This window comes from Lycium ferocissimum, chromosome 8 (genome assembly GCF_029784015.1).
Source record: "Lycium ferocissimum isolate CSIRO_LF1 chromosome 8, AGI_CSIRO_Lferr_CH_V1, whole genome shotgun sequence".
NCBI lineage: Eukaryota > Viridiplantae > Streptophyta > Magnoliopsida > Solanales > Solanaceae > Lycium > Lycium ferocissimum.
The window spans coordinates 45,336,321-45,360,893 of record NC_081349.1 but is presented as its reverse complement, the minus strand read 5'-3'; the positions used below and the strand labels follow the sequence as shown (position 1 = coordinate 45,360,893).

At 34.4% G+C, this 24,573-nt stretch overlaps 3 protein-coding genes across 3 annotated transcripts; 2 read left to right on the top strand and 1 right to left on the bottom strand.

Annotated features, from left to right (window-relative positions):
- The first annotated feature begins 1,274 nt into the window (after positions 1–1,274).
- On the top strand, positions 1,275–14,553 carry LOC132068602 (dynamin-related protein 5A-like). Its single transcript, XM_059462237.1, has 16 exons — positions 1,275–1,470; positions 3,831–3,894; positions 3,966–4,070; positions 4,220–4,324; positions 5,065–5,115; positions 5,320–5,381; positions 5,593–5,683; positions 8,418–8,482; positions 9,821–10,015; positions 10,226–10,345; positions 10,543–10,613; positions 10,712–10,937; positions 13,311–13,361; positions 13,478–13,706; positions 13,867–14,006; positions 14,132–14,553. Exons 1-16 carry the CDS (start codon positions 1,342–1,344, stop codon positions 14,258–14,260), a joined length of 1,833 nt encoding a protein of 610 aa, XP_059318220.1. The 5' UTR covers positions 1,275–1,341; the 3' UTR covers positions 14,261–14,553.
- A 1,409-nt stretch (positions 14,554–15,962) lies between these two features.
- Positions 15,963–17,899, top strand: LOC132067003 (uncharacterized). The gene is made up of 3 exons (XM_059460171.1): positions 15,963–16,098; positions 16,814–17,282; positions 17,523–17,899. The coding sequence occupies exons 2-3, from the start codon at positions 16,819–16,821 to the stop codon at positions 17,638–17,640; spliced, it is 582 nt and encodes a 193-aa protein (XP_059316154.1). The 5' UTR covers positions 15,963–16,098; positions 16,814–16,818; the 3' UTR covers positions 17,641–17,899.
- Positions 17,900–20,084: 2,185 nt separating this feature from the next.
- LOC132066415 (uncharacterized) lies at positions 20,085–21,130 on the bottom strand. The gene is made up of 2 exons (XM_059459729.1): positions 20,544–21,130; positions 20,085–20,406 (listed from the first exon to the last, which is right to left on the bottom strand). Exons 1-2 carry the CDS (start codon positions 21,128–21,130, stop codon positions 20,085–20,087), a joined length of 909 nt encoding a protein of 302 aa, XP_059315712.1.
- Positions 21,131–24,573: the final 3,443 nt, after the last annotated feature.

Here is a 24,573-nt window from a genome sequence, read left to right as displayed (position 1 = left end):
GTGAAAGCCAAAAATACAATTCAGAAAAGTTTTCATGTAGCATTTTACATTATTTTTAAATTTTTTACTTGTTATCCTTCCGTCTCAATTTATGTAACATATTTTTTTAGTCTGTTCTAAAAAGAATGTCGTCTTTCTATAATTACAAATAATTTAATTATAAAATATTTTTCTTTTACACTTAATACAATAATTTATAACTATACAAATATTTAAGATTTATTTTAAGCCATAATTTTTAAAAGTCTTTTTTCCCTTTTAAAATTTTATGCCTAAACCACATAAATTAGGAGAGAGAGTCGTAAATTTTTACCCTCGTATGCCTAAACAGTTCTCCATTCAAATGCTAAACTAAGTAGGCGTTTAGAGATGCGGTTTGAAACCATGAAATGAAATCAGCGTTTGGACATGCATTTCATATCATGGTTTCAAATCATGGTATGAAACCCAAAATCATCTAAAAAGGCATGATTTGGGGTTTCAAACCATGGTTTCAAAAGTTTTAAATATAAAACTTGATTCATAAGTTTATATTTTATAAAAAAGGACCCATAAGTTGGTAAATATTTTTAACAATTACTCCCACGAACCATTTACCAACCTCATTAACTTCCACCAACCTTTATTTATGTCTATCATGTGGGAGGATTATATTAAAGAGTAGTTACATTACTATTCATGTTAATTTTCATTGTTATTGAACTAAAATTTGATCAATTGATGTTGTATATTTTAGAAAGACCTTCTAGCAGTGTATTAATTTTGTTATGAATTATGACTTGCTCATTTGATAAGATTGTATAAGAATTGAGAATGTTTTGATAGTTTTCATAACTTGTGGATTTTTATGTCTATAAGAGAAAATACAACTTAAGATATTCAAATTACATGTCCAAACATAGTTTGAAACCATGGGATAAAAAAACACTATAGTCCCGTAACTAATCCGCCTTTAATTTAGAATTAGTTATCTTGTCCAATCATTTATTCCAATCAAATTGGGATAATGGATAAAAAAACCTATCCAGTAATTAGTTATCTTTTATCCAAAATGTATTTTTGACATTTATCCATCTATCTATCATACCAAACGAGCCCTTAAATTATGTCGGATGGACTGCCATTTTTATTACTTTTTGTTTTTTAATTTTTTATTCTATCATATGTCTCAGCGGTTTTCCGTTCAAATGCTAAATAAAGAAACTTTCTAATTTCAATTTCAAAATCTTAGTTCAGATACCTGCACCGAAACATCGCGAAAGCGCTCTGTTTATCTTCTGCTCTTTTGATCTAATTGATAGTCAAACGTAGTCGCCGATCTTTGACTCTGATAAGTAGAAAATGGATAATCTAATAGCATTAGTAAACAGATTACAAAGAGCTTGTACTGCACTTGGAGATCATGGTGAAGAGAGTTCATTACCCACTCTTTGGGATGCTTTGCCTACTATCGCTGTTGTCGGTGGACAGGTGTCACATCTACCCTTCCCTCTAGTAGTGCGCAATTTGTGTTTATATTGTGGCGTTTTATGTATGAATCTAGAATTGGACTTTTTGTTCGTTATTACTTAGTGACCTTGAATTAGGTCAGATCTGTGCGTTATATTGTGCTCTCTAATTTGATTTTGTTTTTGTGCTTTTATCCTCATATTTTCTATTGTTTGTTCGATTATCTCTGTTGCTTCCACTTTAGGTCATTTTGCTTGCTATATTTTTCGCTTCTCTATTTTCATATTTTGTTTAGTTTTCCTTTTAATTTGTTCAGTTTAGTAGTATGAAGCAGTGTTCATTTCTGTTAATTGCGGCGTTAGCTGGCGATTGGACTTTTTGAACGTTATTACTTCGTTTGAATCTTCACTCGTCTTTAGTGAGCGTGAATTAGGTCAGATCTGCGCTTTATATTGTACTCTTTCATTTGATTGTGTTTTCATACTTTTATGTTCCTATTTTTTACTAAAAGTAGTTGCTATTTGCTCAGTTTTGTTCATTTTCTTGCTATATTGTAACTGGGAGTTTTGTCGTGGAATGATATCTCTTTTAATTTGTTCAGTCCAGTATTATGAGGCAGCTCAAATTCTGTTTACTGCGGTGTTTTATGTATGAATCTGGAAATATTAGCTGGCGATTGGTAATTTTGTTCGTTATTACTTCGTTTGAATCTTTGTTCGTCTATAGTGAGCTTGAATTTCTGCTTATTGGGGCGTTTTATGTATGAATCTGAAAATGTTAGCTGGGGATTGGTGTTTTTGAACGTTATTACTTCGTTTGAATCTTTGTTAGTCTTTAATGAGCTTGAGTTTGTTAATTTGCGTGTTGATTGAAGTCAAATCTGCGTGTTGTATTGTACTCTTTTCAATTTGATTGTGTTTTTGTACTTTTATGTTCCTATTTTCTGTAACTAGTTGCTATTTGTTCCATTATCTGCGTTGCTTCTACTTTTGGACTTTTTGAATTTTATTACTTCGTTTGAATCTTTGTTCGTCTTTAGTGAGATTGAATTTATTAATTTGCGTGTTCGTAGAAGTCAGATTTGCGCTTTGTATTGTACTCCTTTCATTTGATTGTGTTTTCGTACTTTTATGCTCCTATTTTATATGAGTAATTGTTGTTTGTTCCACTTTTTGTCATTTCACACATCTAGCTTCTCTATTTTCATACTCTGTTTCGTTTCTCTTTTAATTTGTTTAGTCGAGTTCTATGAAGCAACTCAAATTTTGTTTCGTTTAACAAATCGGTTGCGGCGTTTTTCGTATGAATCTGAAAATTTTAGCTGGCGATTGGTCTTTTTGTTCGTTATCACTTTGTTTGAAACTGCGTTCATCTTTGGCGAGCTTAGTTTGTTAGTTTGCGTGTTCGCTGAAGTCAGATCTGCGCTTTGTATTGTACTCCTTTCATTTGATTGTTCTTTTTGAACTTTTATGTTCCTATGTTGATGTTCTATAAGTAGTTGTATTTGTTCACTTTTGGTTATTTCTGCTATATTTTAACTGAAAGTTTTGTCGTGGAATGATATCTACGGCTCTTGATTACTTGCCTCAGCTTGATCCGATAACATTCGTCCTGAAATCCTCATATTAGTAGGTTTCACATTTATTAATCAATATATGCTCTCAATTTTTTGTTATGTGATGGTATTTGACTGGATATTTATTTGACTTATATAATACATTAGTGATAGTGAAAAAATATTTGTGAATTTAGATTGATAGAAAAAGCATCATATTATAAGTTTTAAATTTAATAGTTTATTAAGGAATTTGACTTCTTGAGAGTTGTAAAGTTATATAGAAATATACATTTTGGACTGTCTCAAAAGGGATTGAGGGAGCCAGAACCGAGTATATATGTTATTTGAATTATTCAGGACCAAGTTTTTTCTAGCTTTATTTGGGTTGAGGCTTTAAGAATTTTGGTTCATTTCGGGCATGGTATTATTGTTTGTTTTATAAAATTTAGAACCTGAATGTAATATGTGGTATATGGCTTGTCGTACTGATGAAGTTTTATGAGCTGCTTGACATCGATGCTATCAACGTGCTGTTCCATACCTTGATACGTTTCTGAGTGTGCGTTCTATGCAAATGTACAATGACTGTTGTGGAGAATGGACGTTTGGGTCCGGACGTGAGTGATCCAATGTCTTTCTGCTCAACTAAAACTTGGGTGCATGCTAATAGTTTTCTAATGGTGGTGTGCATGACCTGTATCATGTGATGATAATCTATCTTATATTGTGTACTTAATGTCTTCCAAAAACTATTGACACCGTAGATTTGTAGGTTTATCTTGCGTTTATTTTGCTTAACTCCATCTTTTTGGATGACTTGTAGAGTTCTGGGAAATCTTCAGTGCTTGAGAGCATTGTTGGAAAAGATTTTTTGCCTCGTGGATCGGGTAATAATTCCATCAATTGGAATCTAGATGAAAACTTTAATAGTACCAAATCACTGACATATCATGTACAGGAATTGTCACCCGCCGCCCCCTTGTCCTACAGCTTCATCGGATAGATGAAGGTAGAGAATATGCAGAATTTGGACACCTACCAAGGAAGAGGTTTACTGATTTTGGTGAGTTTTTGGACAAGCAATACTACCACATTATTTGCTCAATTCTAGTTTTCATCTTCTGCATGTAGCACCCATCAGTAAGCTTTTCCTCAACATTCTTTCACTTTGGTCTGTTCGTTTTGCTTCTAAGTCTTATATGTGTCTTTCAGCTGCTGTGAGAAAGGAGATTTCTGATGAGACTGATCGAGAGACAGGCCGCAGCAGCAGACAGATTTCTAGTGTGCCAATTTATCTCAGTATATATTCTCCAAATGGTATGAAGAGCTTTTCATTCTCTGTTTGTGCAATTCAATTGCTTTTAATGGTGTATTTGTAAGTCCATTTGAGGTTGTCGGTTTTTTTTGTTTTTTGGATAAAGGTTGTTGATGTGTGTGTGTGTGTGTGTGTTTGATTACAAAAAAATATTGACATCTATTTAACTGAAGACTGGTGTTAATTGTTTCTCCCACAATTAATGTATTCAGGTACTAGCAACTAAAAAGCTGTTGCATCTGATAGCTGTCTGGAAAATTGCTTTAAAATCAAGGATGTTTAAATTTGTAGGATGAGGTTGAATTTGATTGCAAAAAACTATTGACATCTATTTAACTGAAGACTGGTGTTAATTGTTTCTCCCACAATTATGTATTCAGATACTAGCAGCTAAAAAGCTGTTGCATCTGATAGCTGTCTGGAAAATTGCTTTAAAATCACATATAGTGGATAGTTTTCTGGTGAATTCCTTTGTTGTCTATACTTTACTATTGCTAATATTGCCTTTTCAGTTATACATTCAAAGCCCATTTCGTGTTGAAAGGTGTTTTTTACAATTTGTTTCCAGTTAGGCTTAGACTTCTAATATTACTTGCCGGAGTTGCAGCATTTTTGTAGCGCCAATACATTGTATAGTTACCCAAAAAGTCCGAGAAAAGATTTTCTACTCATTCAATTCTAATTTTACATTGCCTTGACATTTACTACTTCATCCACTTATTTTGGATTTTTGTCGTGGCAGTTGTGAACTTGACTCTGGTTGATCTTCCTGGACTTACAAAAGTAGCAGTTGGTGAGTATAAGGGTTTCTGTTCATTTTGTGTCATTAATTTCAAAAGGAACTATTGAAACTAACGGGTTCAAATGGAGCAAAAGGTATATTGAGGACTCATATAACGGACCTGAACTTGCTTTGCATTGATAAATAGCTCTTGTTTTCAAAAAAAAAAAAAAAAACTGTTGCAGAATTGAAATTCTGTCCATTGAATTTATGTAGAGGGACAGCCTGAGAGCATTGTGCAAGACATTGAAGACATGGTCCGGTCGTATATTGAGAAGGTCAGTTATACTTGTCTTTTATCCACGAGAAAATGTTCCAGTGCATTGTGTTCACATTTTGGAAAACAGTAATACTGCAGTTCTCTAGTATTTCATTAGTTTGCTATGCTTTGCTCTAATATGTCAAGAAACATCTAAAATGTTTTTAAAGATCTCAATTTACTCTTCATACTTGTGAAAGTCACTGCCTTCTGTTTTGTTGACATTGCAGCCCAATTGTATTATTCTTGCAATTTCCCCTGCGAATCAAGATCTCGCAACATCGGACGCAATCAAGATTTCTCGTGAAGTAGACCCTAAAGGTCAGTGTCTGGGAATTTTCTTCGTATAATTTTCCTAGCCTCTATCTCTAGATTGTTCTGTATGTGTTAATGGACATGTTCTTTTATTGGTGAGAAGTAGTTGTATCTGGTTATCACAGTTGTTTTGGTTAATTACTGTTAGGCAAATTATACACTTTAACAGAAGCTGCTACGTGCATTATGAACCTGTAATAAGTCGGAATGCTTGATAGTGTACTCTTGATCAAAATTTCCGTTCCTTCAATAGTATGATACCCTTGCTGCAAACCCAACTAATCTCTTGTCCACTCTTTTAGTTAGTAGGTTCCGAGCACTAAGTAGTAGTTTGGAGTATTCATATTTTGCAATTAAACACCTGTGCTAGTTGTTCAATGTTGCCACATCCTCAATTGGGATGATTTCGCACTTCTTTAGGTTGATTTTCAGCGCTGAACTCAACTACTCGAGGCCCTATGAAGACCTGTCTCAGGTAAGCTAACTGTTGTCCTGTTGTCTGCAACAAGGTGGGAGATCTTGAAGTTATCATTCTCTCCTACCCCTGCCTTGAAGCCCTTTAAGTAATCTGCAATGTCCTCTTCGTTCATCATCTTACTCAGTGCCTCCGGTACCAATATAAATAGTGTGGAAATTAAAAGATCCCTCGTCTCAAGGCCCTATAGCTCTGATAAAACAACATGGGCTTTAATTGATGAGAGCTGACAACTTTAATTGATAAAAACTCCTGTTTGAGGGGGTTGAAAATGATTTTGTACATTTAAGGAATAGCATCTTGTCTCTGATTGCTTTATTGTGCACCCTTGAGATTCCAATTTGTATAGATGATTGGGTGTCTTCCATAGAGAATCATGTTTTGTTGTAGATCCTCTACTTTTTGGTATACCACTTGTATAAAAAAACTGACCACTTTAGTGTAGACATGAAAAACTTTATCCACCGCCTCTACGTTTCTCCTAAACCAATCTTTAGCATCACAAAGTTCAAAAAGCTCCAATTCACGTGGTCATACACATTCTCTAGATCCAACTAGCATTCAAGAAGCCACTGCCTCGTTTTCTACCAATCCTGCATCTAGAATTTATCTGCGCTCCACAAACGCAAACACATTCTAAGAGTGAGACATTGTATCATTGAGACCTTCTTTAATATACTTGAGACCATCTTAAAATTGACTTTGTCGATTTTTCCTACTAGACTGATAGGTCCATATTGCTTAATATTTGAGGCTCCCTCCTCCTTTTGGGTGGTGCAATGAAAGATGCATTGGGGCTCTTCCAAACTTCCCTGATTTCTGGAATGATGTAACAGTCTTCATGTTGTCTTCCTTCATGACACCCCAACATTTCGGGAAAAGGTTAGAGTGAAGTCCTCCGGTTCGATGCTTTATCTTCCGCACAATTCTTCAGTTTCCCTAAACTCCTCTACTGTTCTACTCTCCAGTCTCCAACCACTTTTTCATTTTCTCGCCTATTTGGTTAAACTCTATCCTCCCAACTTTGGTCTCTTTTCTTCATACACTAGGGAATAAAAACCGCTACCGTCCCCCTTGACCTCTTCCTCATCTTCATAAACCATTCCCCCCACTTCTGTTGACTCCACTAAGTTCTTTCTTCTATTTGCTATTGCCACCCTATGAAAGAGCTTTTTATTGGACCCTCCTCTTTCAAACAGATTGTTCTAGTTGTATAGTTTTCAGCTAGTCTCCCAAGCTATTGTCGAAATTGCTAACTCCTCTTTCACTTCCTCATTTCTTATTTTTCTACACCCCTCCATTTGTTCTAGATCTTTCATTTCGTTCATGAGCTCCCTCATCTTAACCTCTACCCTTCCAAAGACGTCCCTATTCCACTCCTTCATGTCCTGTTTTAACAGTATCTTCTTAGACAAGCGATTGTAGTTTCACTTCATCTAAAACAGAATTCTGAGGCTATTCCACTTCATCTAAATTACTGCATTTTTACCCCTAGGTTCACTGACTATGATTCGAAGATTTAACTCATATGACTTCTATATCTTCTTTAATGTATTTCTTGAAGCAAATTGAAGTCTCTTATCCAATATCAACTTCCCAGTGTCACATTCTTCGATGTGAACAACAGTTAAGAAACTTAATACAACATAGACCTTCAAAACAAAATATGTCTCATACTTTTACTTATCTCATTTACTGTGGCAAAGCTCCAATGGTTGAGGCCCTAAAAGTTTTTCAAGTTTATCCAGTGCGTAAGTTCTTTTCTTTTGATGAAAAGAAAGACCATCACTGTTTTCTTACTTATCCAAAAAGAAAAAGAAAAAAAATGAAAGCAAGAAAGACCATTCCTGTTTTCTTAATTACCTGCCAAAACACAATCACTGCTAGTGAAGTCTAGTGAGATGTGCTTTTTTATTTTAAGTTTATCTTTACTCAAGTATTGATTACCTTCTACTTGTCGTTTTGCAAATTGTTTCTTGTTGTGCATATGTCAATTCAACTATCTTGTACAACTCAGAGAACTATCGGTTCTCGCACTCATTTGTGATCATTTTTTATTGAGCAAATAATGTAGTTTAAGTTTGTCTAGATTCATGATCTCAGGCCCTTTGCTATCTTCTGACTCTTCTCGTCTTTTCCTTGTGTGGTAATGTGCTACCACGATGTTAGTTTTACATTGTAGTTCATTCTCAGTCAAGATTTACTCATCAAGAAGAATTTCATCTTTAACGCTCTTTTGACTCAGTATCTGGCCACTTATCTCAGGAGAAAGGACATTTGGAGTTCTGACCAAGATTGATCTCATGGATAAGGGTACCAATGCTGTTGATGTAAGCATTTATTTGGTTAATAATAATTACTGCAATTCTACTTGTTGGAACATGGATTTTTACTTTCATGTAGCTTAATTGAGCATATATGAGTATGAGCCTCCTCACATGTTTTGGTATCCTTTAGATAAAGCTAGAGACAAGTTGCTTTCAGTCTTTTTATTCCCCCTTTGGGTCTCAAATTTATGTCATAAGTTGATTTTCTAAATTTGATAGGGAGCTTGTACGTACATGTAGCTTTTTTTTTTCTTTTTTCGGTGTCATGCCATTAATTGTACTCCCTCTGTTCATTCCTGTGTTCAATTTTTGTGTGAATACAAAGTTACCTTTTACTCGAAATAAAAAAATTGACTTGACACGAAGTTTAAGAAACAAAAAAGACTTCTGGGCCTTATAGTCTAAACCTGTTATGACATTTCTATAAAAGCATGTCATTACTGGTAAATGCGAAATTTAAAGTTAGATTGTTACCACATAGAGAAAGGTGCCATTCCTTTTTGGAATGAACTAACAAGGGAATACTGCTACATAGAATGGGATAGAGGGATGATTACATTGGAAAAAATGGGGAAGTATCTTTATATAAAGAGAAATGCTGAAGCTTCCGTGAAGAGATAAGGAACCCCTCTGTACATAAAATGGAACAGAGGGATGAATACAGTTTCATAATTTTACTAGTTTTTGGAGAACTTATGTAATATGAGTTTAATTGGGTTAAGGTGATCATGGTTTCTAATTCTAGTTTGATATAGTACAAATATCAATTTTGTTGTTTGTTGTTTAATGTTGTAGTAGATTAGTAGTTGTAGTATCTAAGTGAATAAATTTTCTCATATTGGATGAAGAGTTATCGATCAGATCTTGTGATAATACATTAGGAGATACTACTTGAGTGGTTATTATAAGTAAAGAAATTAAGGGAATGCCCATGGCACGATGTAGAGGATGAATGTTCTGATTTTGTCAATCACTCTACTAGAGTACTCTTCTTTGAATTTTATGATTTTGGACATTGAGAGCCGATCCTTTGTGTTCTTAGTCTGAGTGTCTTAAAATACTACCTTTTGGAATAAACAAAGGCACTTCTTCATGCCCGCTTGATATTTGTATGAGCAAAAATTGTAATCATATCGTAATCCTATCTTTACTTGTTCTACAAATGTGTCTGTCGGTATCCACCGTTTAATTCACATTCCTATTGTTTATGCTTTCCGGTTAAAACTTATGCTGCCATCAAGATGTCTGTCACAGTTTACAGGAAAAAGTTACACCGAGTATTATTTATTTACAAATATTATCAATTGTTAATTATTCTAAATCATATTCTTGGATTTCCAGATGTTGGAAGGAAAAGCATATAAGCTACAGTTTCCATGGATTGGTGTTGTCAATCGTTCACAAGCTGATATAAACAAAAATGTGGATATGATTGCTGCTAGGCGTAGGGAGAGAGAGTACTTTTCTAGTACTCCTGAGTACCGGCATCTCGCCCACAGGATGGGTTCAGAACATCTTGGGAAAGTTCTGTCGAAAGTATGTCGTATTCTTTCTTATTGAATTAGTATTCAGGGTTTGGCGCTCATGAACTTTTATTATTTTGTTTTTTACACGAGAGCATTTTTCAACTTATTTCACTCTTCTGTCTCCAATGGAAGTGCTCTTGGTGCTCCAAATGAAGACTTGTAGTTATGGTTTATGCTGGATAGTTAACTTTTTTCTTTGATTTTCTGTCTACATTTTTAGCATTTGGAGTCTGTTATCAAGTCTCGGATTCCAGGTCTCCAGTCTCTTATCAACAAAACTATACTTGAGCTAGAAACTGAGTTGAGCCGTCTCGGAAAACCCATTGCCACGGATGCAGGAGTAAGTATCCTATTTAAATCTCTACCTTTCTTTTGTATTGGTTATTGACCCTGTGAGGCGATTTACTCTCTAGCTAGAGCTGATTGATTTGTTTCATCTCTTTGTACTTTCATTAGTTTGTAGAATACGAGTCTGCTTTTATTGTTCTTGTTCTTGTGAATCATATGTCATATCCTCATTTTGCATGTTCTAATCAGGGAAAATTGTACATGATAATGGAAATCTGTCGTAGTTTTGATGGAAATTTCAAAGAACATCTTGATGGAGTGTAAGTGGTTCCATGTTTTTTTTTTTCCGTTAACATATCCAAGTAAACTATATCTGTATGTGGTCTAAGCTTGTTTTTATGATGTCTGAATGTCACAGTCGACCAGGAGGTGATAAAATATATTACGTCTTTGATAATCAGCTCCCAGCTGCATTGAAAAGATTGCAATTTGACAAGCAACTTTCAATGGACAATGTAAGGAAACTTATAACTGAAGCAGATGGTTATCAACCGCATTTGATAGCTCCCGAACAAGGATATCGTCGTCTCATTGAATCTTCCATAGTTTCTATGAAGGGTCCTGCTGAAGCAGCTGTTGATGCGGTATGGATTTTTGCCCCCTGTTGTATGTACCCAAAATATACTATTATAAGTTGCACTGTGTATAATGGATTAATCTAGCTTTATTATCTTTTCTAAGTGGTTTAGATGTCCCTTTTCGTCAGTCGTCGTTTGATGAAGCCCCTATAATGGTTTCATCTAGCTTTATTATCTTTTTTGAGGGGGTTATCGGAAACAGCCTCTCTACCCCACAACGGTAGGGGTGAGGTCTGCGTACATCCTACCCTCCCTAGATTCCACTTGTGGGATTACACTGGGTATGTTGTTGTTGTTGTTGAGTGGGTTAGATGTCCCCTTTTCTTCAGCCATTTTTTGATGAACCCCTTTTCATCAGCCATTGCTTCTTCTTTGTCCTTTTTTGGGCTTTCCACTCTAGTATTAGAGACTCAAATCATTGAGAATTGGAATGAAACAGGTCCGCTAATGGAGCAAGCTGGATAATGAGGGTTCTTATAGTGGGCCCAACTAAATTGACATTGACGCTTAATTGTTGTTGCTGCCTTTCCTTAGTTTACGTTCCAGGCTTCTATATGGAGTAGTGAGGTGTGTAGTAGCAGGGGAAGGAATTTCACCAATTTTAAATTAAAAAAAAAAAAAAAAACAAAAAAAAAGAGGCCAAAATGCATAATTGGGAGTCGAATCTGCAACCTATAGCATTTTCTAACCCCCTTTGCCACTATACTAAATGAGTACAACGTTCATTCTGAGAATGCCAGTTTTTTCTGAGTGTTGCAGCTTTGATAATAGGTGACTGCTCAAAGTTGGCATTACTGGACAAAGTACAAACTACTAAACAAAATGATATTAGGAAACGTTTGGACATGGTTTGAAACCATGGTTTGAAATCATGTTTGGACATGCATTGGCAAGTTATATTTTCTCTTATGTGAAAACCCCACAAGTTGTGAAAATTATTAAAACATTCCCAATTCTTATACAATCTTCAAATGAGCAAGTTGTTTATAACAAAATAAATTGAGCCTTTCCTTAAAATATAACATCAATTGATATTTAGTAAAAATCGAAAATTTAACATGAATAGTAATGAGGTTGGAGACTAAATTGTGCATAAATAAGGTTGGACATAAAGGTTGCTGAAAGTTAATGAGGTTGGTAAATGTGTGTGAGTAATTTTAAAAATATCTACCAACTAATGGGTCTTTTTTGAAGAATATAAACTTATGGGTCAAATTTTATATTTAAATTTTTTGAAATATGGTTTATATAAATGCATGTCCAAACGTTGGTTTCATCTCATGGTTTCAAACCATGGTTTCAAATTCCATGTCAATTCCTAGGAAACTATTTTTGAAATAGGAAGTTAAGCTGGACATTGGCAAGTGAAAGATGGTTGGGATCATTTGTTAAAAATGTCAATTAATAATTAAAGTAGATATGTGTAAATTCCTGCTGCTGTCATGGTTGGGAATCATTTTCCCAATAATGTCAACCAATTAATAATTGAGGAAAGTAGATATGTGTAAATTCCTGCTGCTGTTGAACTATTGTGCTTAATGGACATCCTTCTTTTGATTTGCTGTGTGTGATCTTTCTTGATTATCTAAATATGAAGAAAGACCTTTGACGTGTAAACTAAATATATATAACATGCCAAAGCTACCCTTAGAAGAGCATTCCATGTCAATTCCTCTGAAGGAGCGCATCATTAAGGGAAAGATGTGAATGTTAAAAATTCAAAATTAAAGAGATATCAAATATAGAATGGTGTCAAATCATTTGGAATGGACCAAAAAGGAAAGCGAGCCATATAACACGGGATGGAGGGGGTATTATATTAGGAAAGATTGCAGAGGACAAACTCTTGGGCTGAACCCTTGTCCCTATCCGATTTTTTCCCTCCATGTCAACTTGACCTACAAATCTTGTTAACTTCCTACTCTCTCCGTCTCAATTTATGTGAAGGTGTTTGACTGGGTACGGAGTTTAAGAATGAAAGGAAGACTTTTGAAACTTATGGTCTAAAATAAGCCATAGATATTTGTGTGGCTATAAATCATCTCATTAAGGGTAAAATGAGAAGTTGTTTCTAAATATAGAAATATGTCAATTCTTTTTGGGACTGACTAAAAAGGAGAGTGTTAGCTATAGAAAACGAGAAAGTAGTGGAAGATAGAAAATTTATTTATCTATATTTAATCTTGTAGATTCCTTCAAATTTAATCAGCTAATCTGACTATTCTGACTTTAATTAGATGCTGTGAAGATTACGAAATATTGTCTGAGGTATTTTCTGCTTAGTATGGGAGGTTTTTCTCTGTCATTATGGAAAAAATCTTGTACAGTTGAGCAAACAAATCATGGAGTACTAAATTATTTCCTTTGGGATGATTGCAGGTTCATGCTATACTGAAGGAACTGATTCACAAGGCAATCAGTGAGACTCCGGCAAGTTCCCTACCGTTTCTAATTACTGTTCTGAGTTAATGATACATAAATTGCTTTTTAATTATTTTGGTGTGTTAAGGGTTTAACAACTGAACACATGCTTCCTCTATGTGCAGGAGCTAAAGCAGTATCCCTCCCTACGAGTAGAGGTCAGCAATGCAGCTGTTGAATCATTAGAAAGGATGAGGGATGAAAGCAAAAAAGCAACTCTTCAGCTGGTTGAAATGGAGTGTAGTTACCTGACCGTAGATTTCTTCCGAAAGCTTCCTCAAGATATGGAGAAGGGAGGGAATCCAACACATTCTATTTTTGACCGCTATAATGATTCCTATCTTCGAAGGATAGGTGAGTTCTGAACTAGCAATCACCCGTTAATTCTTTGATTTCTGAAGTATTTTGATAAATGCTCTTAGATTTACTGATAATTACTCGTAAAATAGTCATGTAAGATCTTTTCCCTTGCAACATCTTTTGGGGTAACGTCTTAGCTTCCTTTTTTGGACAGGGTCAAATGTCTTGTCTTATGTCAATATGGTTTGTGCTACTTTGAGGAATTCAATTCCGAAGTCTGTAGTTTATGGTCAAGTACGGGAGGCCAAACGCAGCTTGCTTGACCATTTCTTCGCTGATTTAGGCAAGAAGGAGGTGAGACTCAGCCTCATTTCTTCAGCTACCTCTGAAACTCTTTCTGATTTAGGCAAGGATTGTAGCAATGATATGACTTACATTGATAGTAATGTTCACATACTACCCCCTTTTCCGTTTTGCAGGGCAAACAGCTGGGTAAGTTGTTGGATGAGGATCCAGCAATTATGCAGCGTCGCCTCTCTCTGGCAAAGAGACTTGAGTTGTACAGGGCTGCTCAAGCTGAGATTGATTCAGTTGCATGGTCTAAATAAACACAACTACACAAGCTTCCAGTTTCATCACTTCTCGTTCACCACGATTTGCGTATAGGGATAGGCAGCCGTGATTTTTTTGCCTCGACATGTAATTGTTCTCGTAGTAGTTATAAGTAGTGATTTGGTAAAGGCTGCTGCTTGTGTGGCTAGTCTTATCGACGGTACTAATGCATAGAAAACCTCTTGCTTGTATGAGTATATATTGAATGCCGTGTCTTGCCATTCCATACACAATTTGGCAGAATCAATGCTCCTATGATATAGTAACAGAATTAGCAAGTTACATCTGATTGATTTTGTGTGACCTTTTCTCTTTTGTTGGGTCTGATTACTTGGGGTTTCTGATTCAGCAATGAGATATTTCCTTGCAAAACCTCCGTGTGTACTAAGCGACCATTGAGTTTGCACGTTATTCAAAGTAGAACACTTAAAACTTGGATAGCAATACTTTGCTTTCCTACTCCCTCCATTTCCATTCGAAGTTGTACGCTTAGCCTTTTTTCACACTCTTTAAGAAACACTAATTCTTAGAGAAAGATATAGGTATTTTGACTAAATTGTCTTTTAATTAATGTAACTCTTGTTTATTTATTGCCTTTGAGTAAATTGCGGTAAATTTGAAAAAATAATATTACTTCTTTAACTATGTAAGTGTCTTATTTTGAACCAAAATAAAAAAGCTAAGTGGGATGCATATTTTGAACTGGAGGGAGTATTAGCGAAAAGCTTTGGAAATACTTACCGTTTAAAACATGCGAAAAGGAAAGAAGACGGTGCGAAAAAATGAAATTATTTTATGGAAAGATGTAAGTAAATGATTAGAAGAAACATTCGAACTCATATCATCAATTCTAGATCGCCCCTGTTTATACTAATGTATCCTACTGAATTTCATACGTTTTTCCAAACAAAACCGGGAAAAAATGCTTGTGTGTAGTTACATAAAAAACGAGCGAGCATCTGAGATTGATTAGTAGAGCATTTATATTTGGAGATGGATGAAGGAAATGGCAAAAGAAATAATTCTATCATGGTAATTTGAAAAGGGCTTAATACAACTTGCCACCATTTAGACACTTGAACTAAGCCTTGTTCAAGTTGGGCACCTCAACTTCTATTGAAGTGTTCCAATTTAGATATTTTCAGTCATCTATTAGGTAGTTAGGTTAACCAAATAAAATATGCCATCTCCTTTAACTATACGCATTCGCCTCAATAAGCCGTAAATCCCCAAACATTTTCTATTGGAGGTTGATGTATATAATTAAAGGAGATGACATATTTTATGTGATTAACTTAACTACCTAATAGATGAATGAAAACACATGCAAAAAAATTCAAGTTTTGAACCAAAGGTGTCTAATTAAAGCACTTTATTGGAGTTGATGTGTTCAATTGGAACAAGCCTTAGTTCGAATGTCTAAATTGAATATTCTGACAAGTTTAGGGGGGTGGCTATGTGTCAAGCCAAAGAAAATATGGGATAGGGAAAATGAGCTAAAAGGGCTCTTTGAGAGTGGAATGAAGAATAAGGGATTTCTATTTCTTTTTCCTTTTCTTTTGTTATAATCATATAATTATGAAGAGATGGGGTTGAATTAGAATATTTACAAACTTAGGGTTAACAATTAAAAGATCAAAAACTTTTAACAAAACCCCAAAATTCCATCGATTTTACCCATTTTCAAACGCATCAGTTCTTGCTCTTTCTCTCCCTTCTATCTTCTCTTCTCTTTTCTTTTCCCCATTCCTTCTCCTTTATTCGAAAATCGAAGGTAGATCAGCATTACTTTGCCAGCTTACAAGTTCACCTTGAAGACAATTTTAATTTCAAGGTAATCTTTTTTTTTCTCTTCATATTTTCCCCTTCTCGCCTCAACTCCACATCAAAATATAGTTGACTGGAAAACAAGAATGAAATACCTAGAAAACAATAAATTTGAGCATGCTTACTCTATTTATTCTGTGTTTCTTTTTATTGTTAAGAAAACATCTCTTCTCTGTTCTCTTTAGGAACTTGTTAGGGACAGTAAATAAATACCTAGAATTAATGTTAGAACTTGTGAGGTTGATATTGGTATTTGGATTGTGGTGGGTATATTATTGATTGTTCTCACTTTTCAATTCTTTACGCATTCAATTTTTTTGTTAGATAAAAATTGAGTATTGTTAACTCCTTAAGATAAGCTAAGGTGTTTGATAAATTTTCTAAAAGAATTGGTTATTGTTAACTGCATCTTTTATTGGTAACTTGGAGATTTCCAGTTGGTGTGTAAGCAACTGCATCTTCATTAAACAACATATTGTTGTTTTCACATTGAGAAGGAAGTTGCAAATGTTTCATGTATTTAATTCTGAGGAAAATATTAACTTGTTGTATTAGTTATTTTATAAAAATCTATATTGTTTATATATGAAATCTGAATCTACACGAGTTCTATGTGCAAACAATCACATATTATTTAAACAACTTGTGTTTATTTTATAACTTCGAGAAGTATATTCATTTGGTCTATTTGTTGACAATTTTACGATGCTTTATGTATGCAGATAAAATGGAAAAGAAAAATCAAAGAGTTTATAAAAGAAGGCCTAGAAAAAAGGCTAGGCCAACGGAAGAGGAGTCTGCTCCTGCTAGAGAAGCAGATAGGTTTCCACAAGCTCAGGTAACAGAAGAAATGACCTCATCAGCTCGTGGTTCAGTTAGAAAAGAAGAAAATGCAGAAGATGAGGAATCAATAGATCAGGAAGAAGAAAATGAAAGTGGAAAAGAAAGTGCAGAAGATGAGGAATCAACGCATAAGGAAGAAGAAAATGAAAGTGGAGAAGAAAAGGCAGAAGATGAGAAATCAACGCATAAACAAGAAGAAAATGAAAGTGGAGAAGAAAATGCAGAAGATGAGAAATCAACGGATCAACAAGAAGAAAATGAAAGTGGAGAAGAAACAAATAATGATGTACTTTTCGAACAAAGAAAAAAGTATAACATGATGAGAATGCTGCCCCTTCAAGATCAAATGTGAGTGTTTTTTTAAATTATCATTACTGAAAACAAAGAGTAGGTGTTTCAGCATATTTTCTAGGAAACTACGACCAGTTCAAACAACATATGGATGCTTAAACACCTACTAATTGTTTATTGTAAACAAACAGTTGTTATTTAAGCATCGACTAGTTGTTTAAACTACCACCAGTACAACAGATGTTTGTGGCTTTTTTATACTTTCTTTTAATTAATCAACTTTATAATCATGTACAGTTTGCTGATGATTCTGATATTGAGGTTCCCGAATGCATCAAGTCCATTGATCTTACAAAATATCGCTTCAAGACACATTATTCCGTGCACGGTGATTTTCCGGGAAAGATTTTTGTAAAGTCACCTCTAGGAGGAAAAGCATTTGTTGAATTCAGAGGAGTTCTGGTAGAACAGGGTATTTTAGATAGGTTAAAAAAAAGTGTTTTGGGCATTTTCTTGATATTCCAATGTAGCGAGTGAATTTTGGGTCGCTGATAGTTCATGGTCTTCTACTCCGACATATCCTTTGTGAGAAAAAGATGGAACTGTGGTTTGAATATGAAAATATGCCTGTTTGTTTTATATTGAGGGAATTTGCCTTGATGACGGGACTACAGTGTCACCTTTTTCCTTCTGGAGAAGCATTGGCTAGTCGGCTAAAGAAGGGGTGACACCGTAGTCCGGTCATCAAGGCAAATTCCCTCAATCCCAAGTAAACAGGAATATTTTCATATTCAAACCACAGTTCTATCTTTTTCTCACAAATGATATGTCGAAGCAGAAGACCATGAACTATCGACCGAAATTCATAAGCTACATTGGAATATCGAAAATGCAAAACACTTTTTTTAACCTATCTAAAATACCTGTTCTACGGAGACTCCTACGAATTCAACAAATGCTTTTCCTCCTAAAGGTGACTTTACAAAAATCTTTCCCGAGAAAATCCCGTGCCACGGAATAATGTGTCTTGAAGTGATATTTTGTAAGATCGATGGACTTGATACTGAGACCGAATCATCCGGCCAAAACATACATAATTATAAAGTTGATTAATGAAAAGTATAAAAAAACCACAAACACTCTGATTTAATGGCAGTATTAGTTTAAACAACTAGTCGATGCTTAAATAACAAGCTGTTTTGTTTACAATAAACAATTAGTAGGTGTTTAAGCATCCGTGATTGTTTGAGCTGATGCATTAATTTCCTAGAAAATGAAAACAAATGGATCTTGAAACGCACCTACTCTTTGTTTTCGATAATGATAATTTAAAAAAACACTCAAATTTGATCTTGAACAAATGACATTCTCATCATGTTATACTTTTTTTTTCTTTGTTCGAAAAGTACATCATGTTTGTTTCTTCTCCACTTTCATTTTCTTCTTGTTGTCCGTTGATTTCTCGTAACACACATTTTCTTCTCCACTTTCATTTTCTTCTTCCTTATGCGTTGATTCCTCATCTTCTACACTTTCTTTTCCACTTTCATTTTCTTCTTCCTGATCTATTGATTCCTCATCTTCTTCACTTTCTTTTCCACTTTCATTTCTTCTTAACACCACCTTTATTGATTCCTCATCTTACGCATTTCTTATTCTCTCTTGAACCGAGCCGATGAGGTCATTTCTTCTGTTAAGCGGAAGCTTGTGAAACCTATATCGCTTCTCTAAGCGAGCGGAGACTCACTCTTCGTTGGCCTAGCCTTTAGGCCTTCTTTTATAAACTCTTTGATTTTCTTTTCCATTTTATCTGCATACATAAAGCATCGTAAAATTGTCAACAAATAGACCAAATGAATATACTTCTCGAAGTTATAAAATAAACACAAGTTGTTTAAACAATGTGTGATTGTTTGCACATAGAACTCGTGTAGATTCAGATTTCATATATAATCAACATAGATTTCTATAAAATAACTAATACAACAAATTAATATTTCCTCAGAATTAAATACATGAAACATTTGCAACTTCCTTCTCAATGTGAAAACAACAATATGTTGTTTAATGAAGATGCAGTTGCTTACACATCAACTGGAAATCTCCAGGTTACCAACAAAAGATGCAGTTAACAATACCCAATTCTTTTAGAAAATTTATCAAACACCTTAGCTTATCTTAAGGAGTTAACAATACTCAATTTTTATCTAACAAAAAATTGAATGCAGAAAGAATTGAAAAGTGAGAACAATCAATAATATACCCACCACAATCCAAATACCAATATCAACTGTCAAGTTCTAATATTAATTCTAGGTATTATTTACTGTCCCTAACAAGTTCCTAAAGAGAACACAGAAGAGATGTTTTCTTAACAATAAAAAGAAACACAGAATAAATAGAGTAAGCATGCTCAAATATGTTGTTTTCTAGGTATTTCATTCTTGTTTTCCAGTTAACTATATTTTGATGCGGAGTTGAGGCAAGAAGAGGAAAACAGGGCAAAAAAAAAAAGATTACCTTGAAATTAAAATTGTCTTCAAGGTGAACTTGTAGGCTGGCAAAGTAATGTTGATCAACCTTCGATTTTCAAACAAAGGAGAAGGAATGGGGAAAAGAAAAGAGAAGAGAAGAGAGAAGGGAGAGAAAGACCAAGAACTGGTGCATTTGAAAATGGGTAAAATCGATGGAATTTTGGGGTTTTGTTAAAAGTTTTTGATCCTTTAATTGTTAACCCTAAGTTTGTAAATATTCTAATTCAACCCCATCTCTTCATAATTATATGATTATAACAAAAGAAAAGGAACAAGAAATAGAAATCCCTTATTCTTCATTCCACTCTCAAAGAGCCCTTTTTGCTCATTTTCCCAACTCGCTACAAAAACATGTTCTATTGTTTAGATCAACCATAGCCACTGCACCGTGACCAGTGATACTAAAATTGTGGAAGCTTATTTGATGGGCCAATAGTGCATTGTCTATCGTCACATTTTCTCTTATTTTTCTTTCAGCAAAAGGGATACATATTGTTGATGTGTTGGCCAACACCATATGGCTCTTGTGAAACTTTTGAGCAAACCTCCTATTTATAGAATTGAATAGAGCAGTAATCGGCAATTCTCTTTTCGCCAAGAACATTGAGTTAATTGACTCAGCAATGTTGGTGGTCATTACATCATACCTAGAATATCAAGAAATACATACATATTAACTAAGAATCTGCACTGTAAACAATCAGAAAATGCTTGAACACTTCATGTTGTTTAGTGTAAGCAAATATAATTTGTTTAAACAACCCTTTGGTTGTTTATAACGTACCTGTTGCCAGGGAAGTGTGCTCTACTCCATCTATGAAAACCAACATCCTCAAGATATTTAGCGACGCTCATATCCAAATCTTTGATTTTTTGAAAATGATCATTAAACTCGTCCTTCTGATATGCTTTCGCTGCATCATAAAAATGGTGCATCCAATCTCCATAGTGAAAGTTTTTGCGGATGCTTTCACCAAGGTGCCTCATGCAAGCTCCATAATGAGCTTCAGTATAAATCTTTGAAACTGCTTTCTTTATAGATGAATGTCTATAAGAAATTATGCACAACTCATTAGTGTTGGGGACGATCTCGAGCAATTGTTCAAAAAAGTACTGATACGAGGCATCACACTCCGAATTTACTACACAAAATGCCAAGGGGAATATGTGATTTTCGGTATCCAGCGCCATAGCAGACAACAACACTCCGTCATACTTTCCAAACAAATGTGTTCCATCAACAGCTAGGACTTTTCTTGTATAAGCAAATCCGTTTATCCAAGCTCCATAGGATACAAAAAAATACAAGAACCTGCCACGAGAATCAACCTTCAAATCTGTCTTGCTTCCTTCATTTATAACATGAATCATGTGATGGTACTTATCTATAACTTCATATCCGTGTTCTGGTGTTCCTCTTGTCAAAGATTTGCAATATAACTACCCACCAGACCCTTCCAACAACTAATCTTGCACCCCAATTCTACACGAATTGTTTCCTTAATTTCTCTTGTAGATAGACTGTTCCGCTCGATAAACTTATTTTCAATGTGTTTAGCAACGATTTCAGCGGTTGCGTGTCGATGATGGCTTGTAAGATGTTGTACTCCACATGTGTGCATGTGATGGTATGTGGTAATACGAAACCTATCGGTACACTCAAACTTCATAGCTCGTATTCGCCACTAGCAATTCTTATCTACACATTTGACATTGTAGATTTTTTTTTTTGTGTTCTTTACTTGCTCAAAACTAAAATTATTCTTCACGGCGACAGGTTCCAACAGTTTTCAATTCTTGCTTCTTCTTGAAAAGTTAGATTCGAGAAAAATCTGTGCCGTCCTTCACGGCCTTCGTGGCTGCACCGTGTTGAGCCCTCAACCCCCGTGTATTGCTCGGATTAATAGGAGAATGCATGATCTTCTTTGCTCCTTCTACCCCGGTATTGTAATCAAATGCGGAAACTACGAAATAGCTTCTACCCCCGTTGTATTGTAATCAAATCCAGTAAAATTTCCAACTTCTTCATGCCTAACTGCATTGCTTGCAAGTCCAGGGAACACTAAAACTGATTCTCCAGATTCTGAAACTTCTATCGGCCCAATTTCAACCATATTTACCCTTAGAATGGGCGAACGATGACCATCTTTGTCAACATCAGCTAAATAAGTGAACAAATCATCATCATCCTTTATTTAAGAAAAATGTGCTTTTTCTGTTGCAACAACACTGAGCATGTAAGTGATTGAGAGATCCTTCGGCGCACAAAATAACTTACACCTAGTAATGACGATATCCACAAACTCATCATACGTAACCTCCCTCCTCACTAGTATCGGTAATGTAAGACCACCCATCGATTGCCAACTATAATACTCATCGGTCTCTATCCATTCACCATGTAGATCAACTGCTAATAGTAGTTTGTCCCCCCGTTAATTGTCACAACACTGCGGATATTACAAAGATACATATTAGAATTTGTGACAATATTATAGTCGATCGGTATTTATACATAGAGAATTTATATGCAGGTTCGTAGTGTAAACAACATATGGTTGTTTAAACAAAGTTTGGTTGTTTACATGGAGCATGAATGTGCAGTGCAAACTCTTAGTATAAATACCATGTGGTTGTTTAAACTACATATGAGTATTTAAATACATTAGGATGTGCAGTTTTTTAGTGCAAACACTACATGGATATTTTAAAAAATATATGATGTTTATGTGAACACCATGTGCAATGCAGGTCCTTTGTGTAAACACCATACAGTTGTTTAAACAACATGCAGTTGTTTGTAAACAACTATACGTTGTTTATAAACAACATGCAGTTGTTTATAAACAACGTGACACGTTGTTTATTAGCAATCCAGAAGAACAAAAATGTTTAATTTAGAAAACGATGAAGAACGTTAAATTATTACCTTAAATCATTGAGATGAACTGTTTATCCCCTTTGAAGCAAATTCCCAAACACCGTATTAACAAATTAATATCAAGAACAGAGAAGTAAAACAAATTAAAAAATCTTTGATTTAGTGATGAAGAAGAAGGCAAATACAGATTTCATTTTTGTTCAATGAAGATAAATCTAACCCTAGTTTGAAGAGAGCAAGACGTTTGGAAGGCTGGAATGCGCAGAGATTGAAAAAGAAGAAGAAGATGAAGATGAATGTGGGCAAGTTCTCTATCTTTGAAATGACCTGACTAAATGGGATATTTTGTTGCCCTTTTGGCCAAAAAACCCTTTTATATGTTGGGCTTGTTTTGTAAATAGAAAATTTTTGGGGTGTATAAAAATGTTTTTTTTTAAATGAGCATAACCCCATTAATACCTAATTATAATAGAATTCCTTTTACCCAATTTTTAAAACTTGTGTCCTAAATCCTTAAATAAATAACTCAAAAGTCCCTTTTAATTCCATCCCCCTGTGAAAGGTGCTATCTGATACAAGGAAGGGGGATGTAATTAAAAGAGACTCTTGAGTCTTTTATTTAAGAAATAAAGACTCAAGTTCTAGAATTGAGTAAAAGGGATTCAATATTTAATGAGGCTAGGCTCGTTTAAAAGCTAAGATTTTATGTACCCCAAAGTCTTAAAATTTACACTAAAGCCCAAATATAAAAAGTAGTTTTCTACCCCCAAAATAAAAACACATACGTTACACATACGTTTCCTTCTTCATAAAATGCCCTGATGGGCCAATTTTTATTTTTTTTAAAAATCCATACGTTTCCTTCTTCCTCCTCTTCTCAACTTCAGCCATAATATTTTCTTCATTCTTCTTCTTCTTCTTCTTCTTCTTCAATCTCAGTTGCTAGACAACATTCAACCTCAATTCTGCATTTGAATTAGGGGAGAAAATTTTAAAATATTTAAGTTGATGTAGATTTATCTTTATTGCTTGGTTCTCAGTGTTTACTACTTCAAAAGATATATTATATCCATTCTAGTGATTTGAAAAAAGTAGAAACATTATTTTAAGGATTCTTCATCGGTATGTTTTTCCAGCTATGGTACCTAGTTTAAACTAAGGTATTTCACATATCGATTTTATGTATAAACAACTAGTAGTTGTTTAAACAATTTTAGGTTGTTTTAGCAACCTTGCAGTTGTTTAAATATACATATAATTGTTTACACAGAGAACCTGCACATATAGGCTCTATGTATATATAAACGATCACAATGTTGTTTACACAAATAACCTGCAGAATACCTTCTGGTTGTTTACACAAAATATTTTGTCCATGTGTTATGACAACATTATAAGTCAGTTTGAGGATGACACTGGATGGATAATTTATCATATTTTACAATATTATACACTAGAACCATACATTTTATGTATATGCAGACGCATTTTATCTAGTGTGATTCTTAACATTACATTTATTGAATTAATGATAATAAAAATGTTAATCTAATTTTACTAGTAGATTAACATCTGATTAATGCTTGTTTATAAATTTATTAATAATTGAACATCATATGAAGAATTAAATGTAAGTTAATGTAAACAACCACATAGTGTTTAAGTAACCTGGACTTGTTTAACGTAATTAACTTGTGATTGTTTAAACGACTCACTCGTTTTTTAAACAATTTGTAGTTGTATTAAACAATAACTTAAATTATGAGTAGAATCACTCAACTAATGTTTCTACGATCAAATCAATAAGTTAAGGTCAACCTATATGTAGAATGACACGTTTGATGGTCAAATTAGTAAGTTAATGTTCGATTTGATGCAATTATCACTATATCAATAAGTTATTGTTAAATCATTAGTAGAATCATTCAATTGA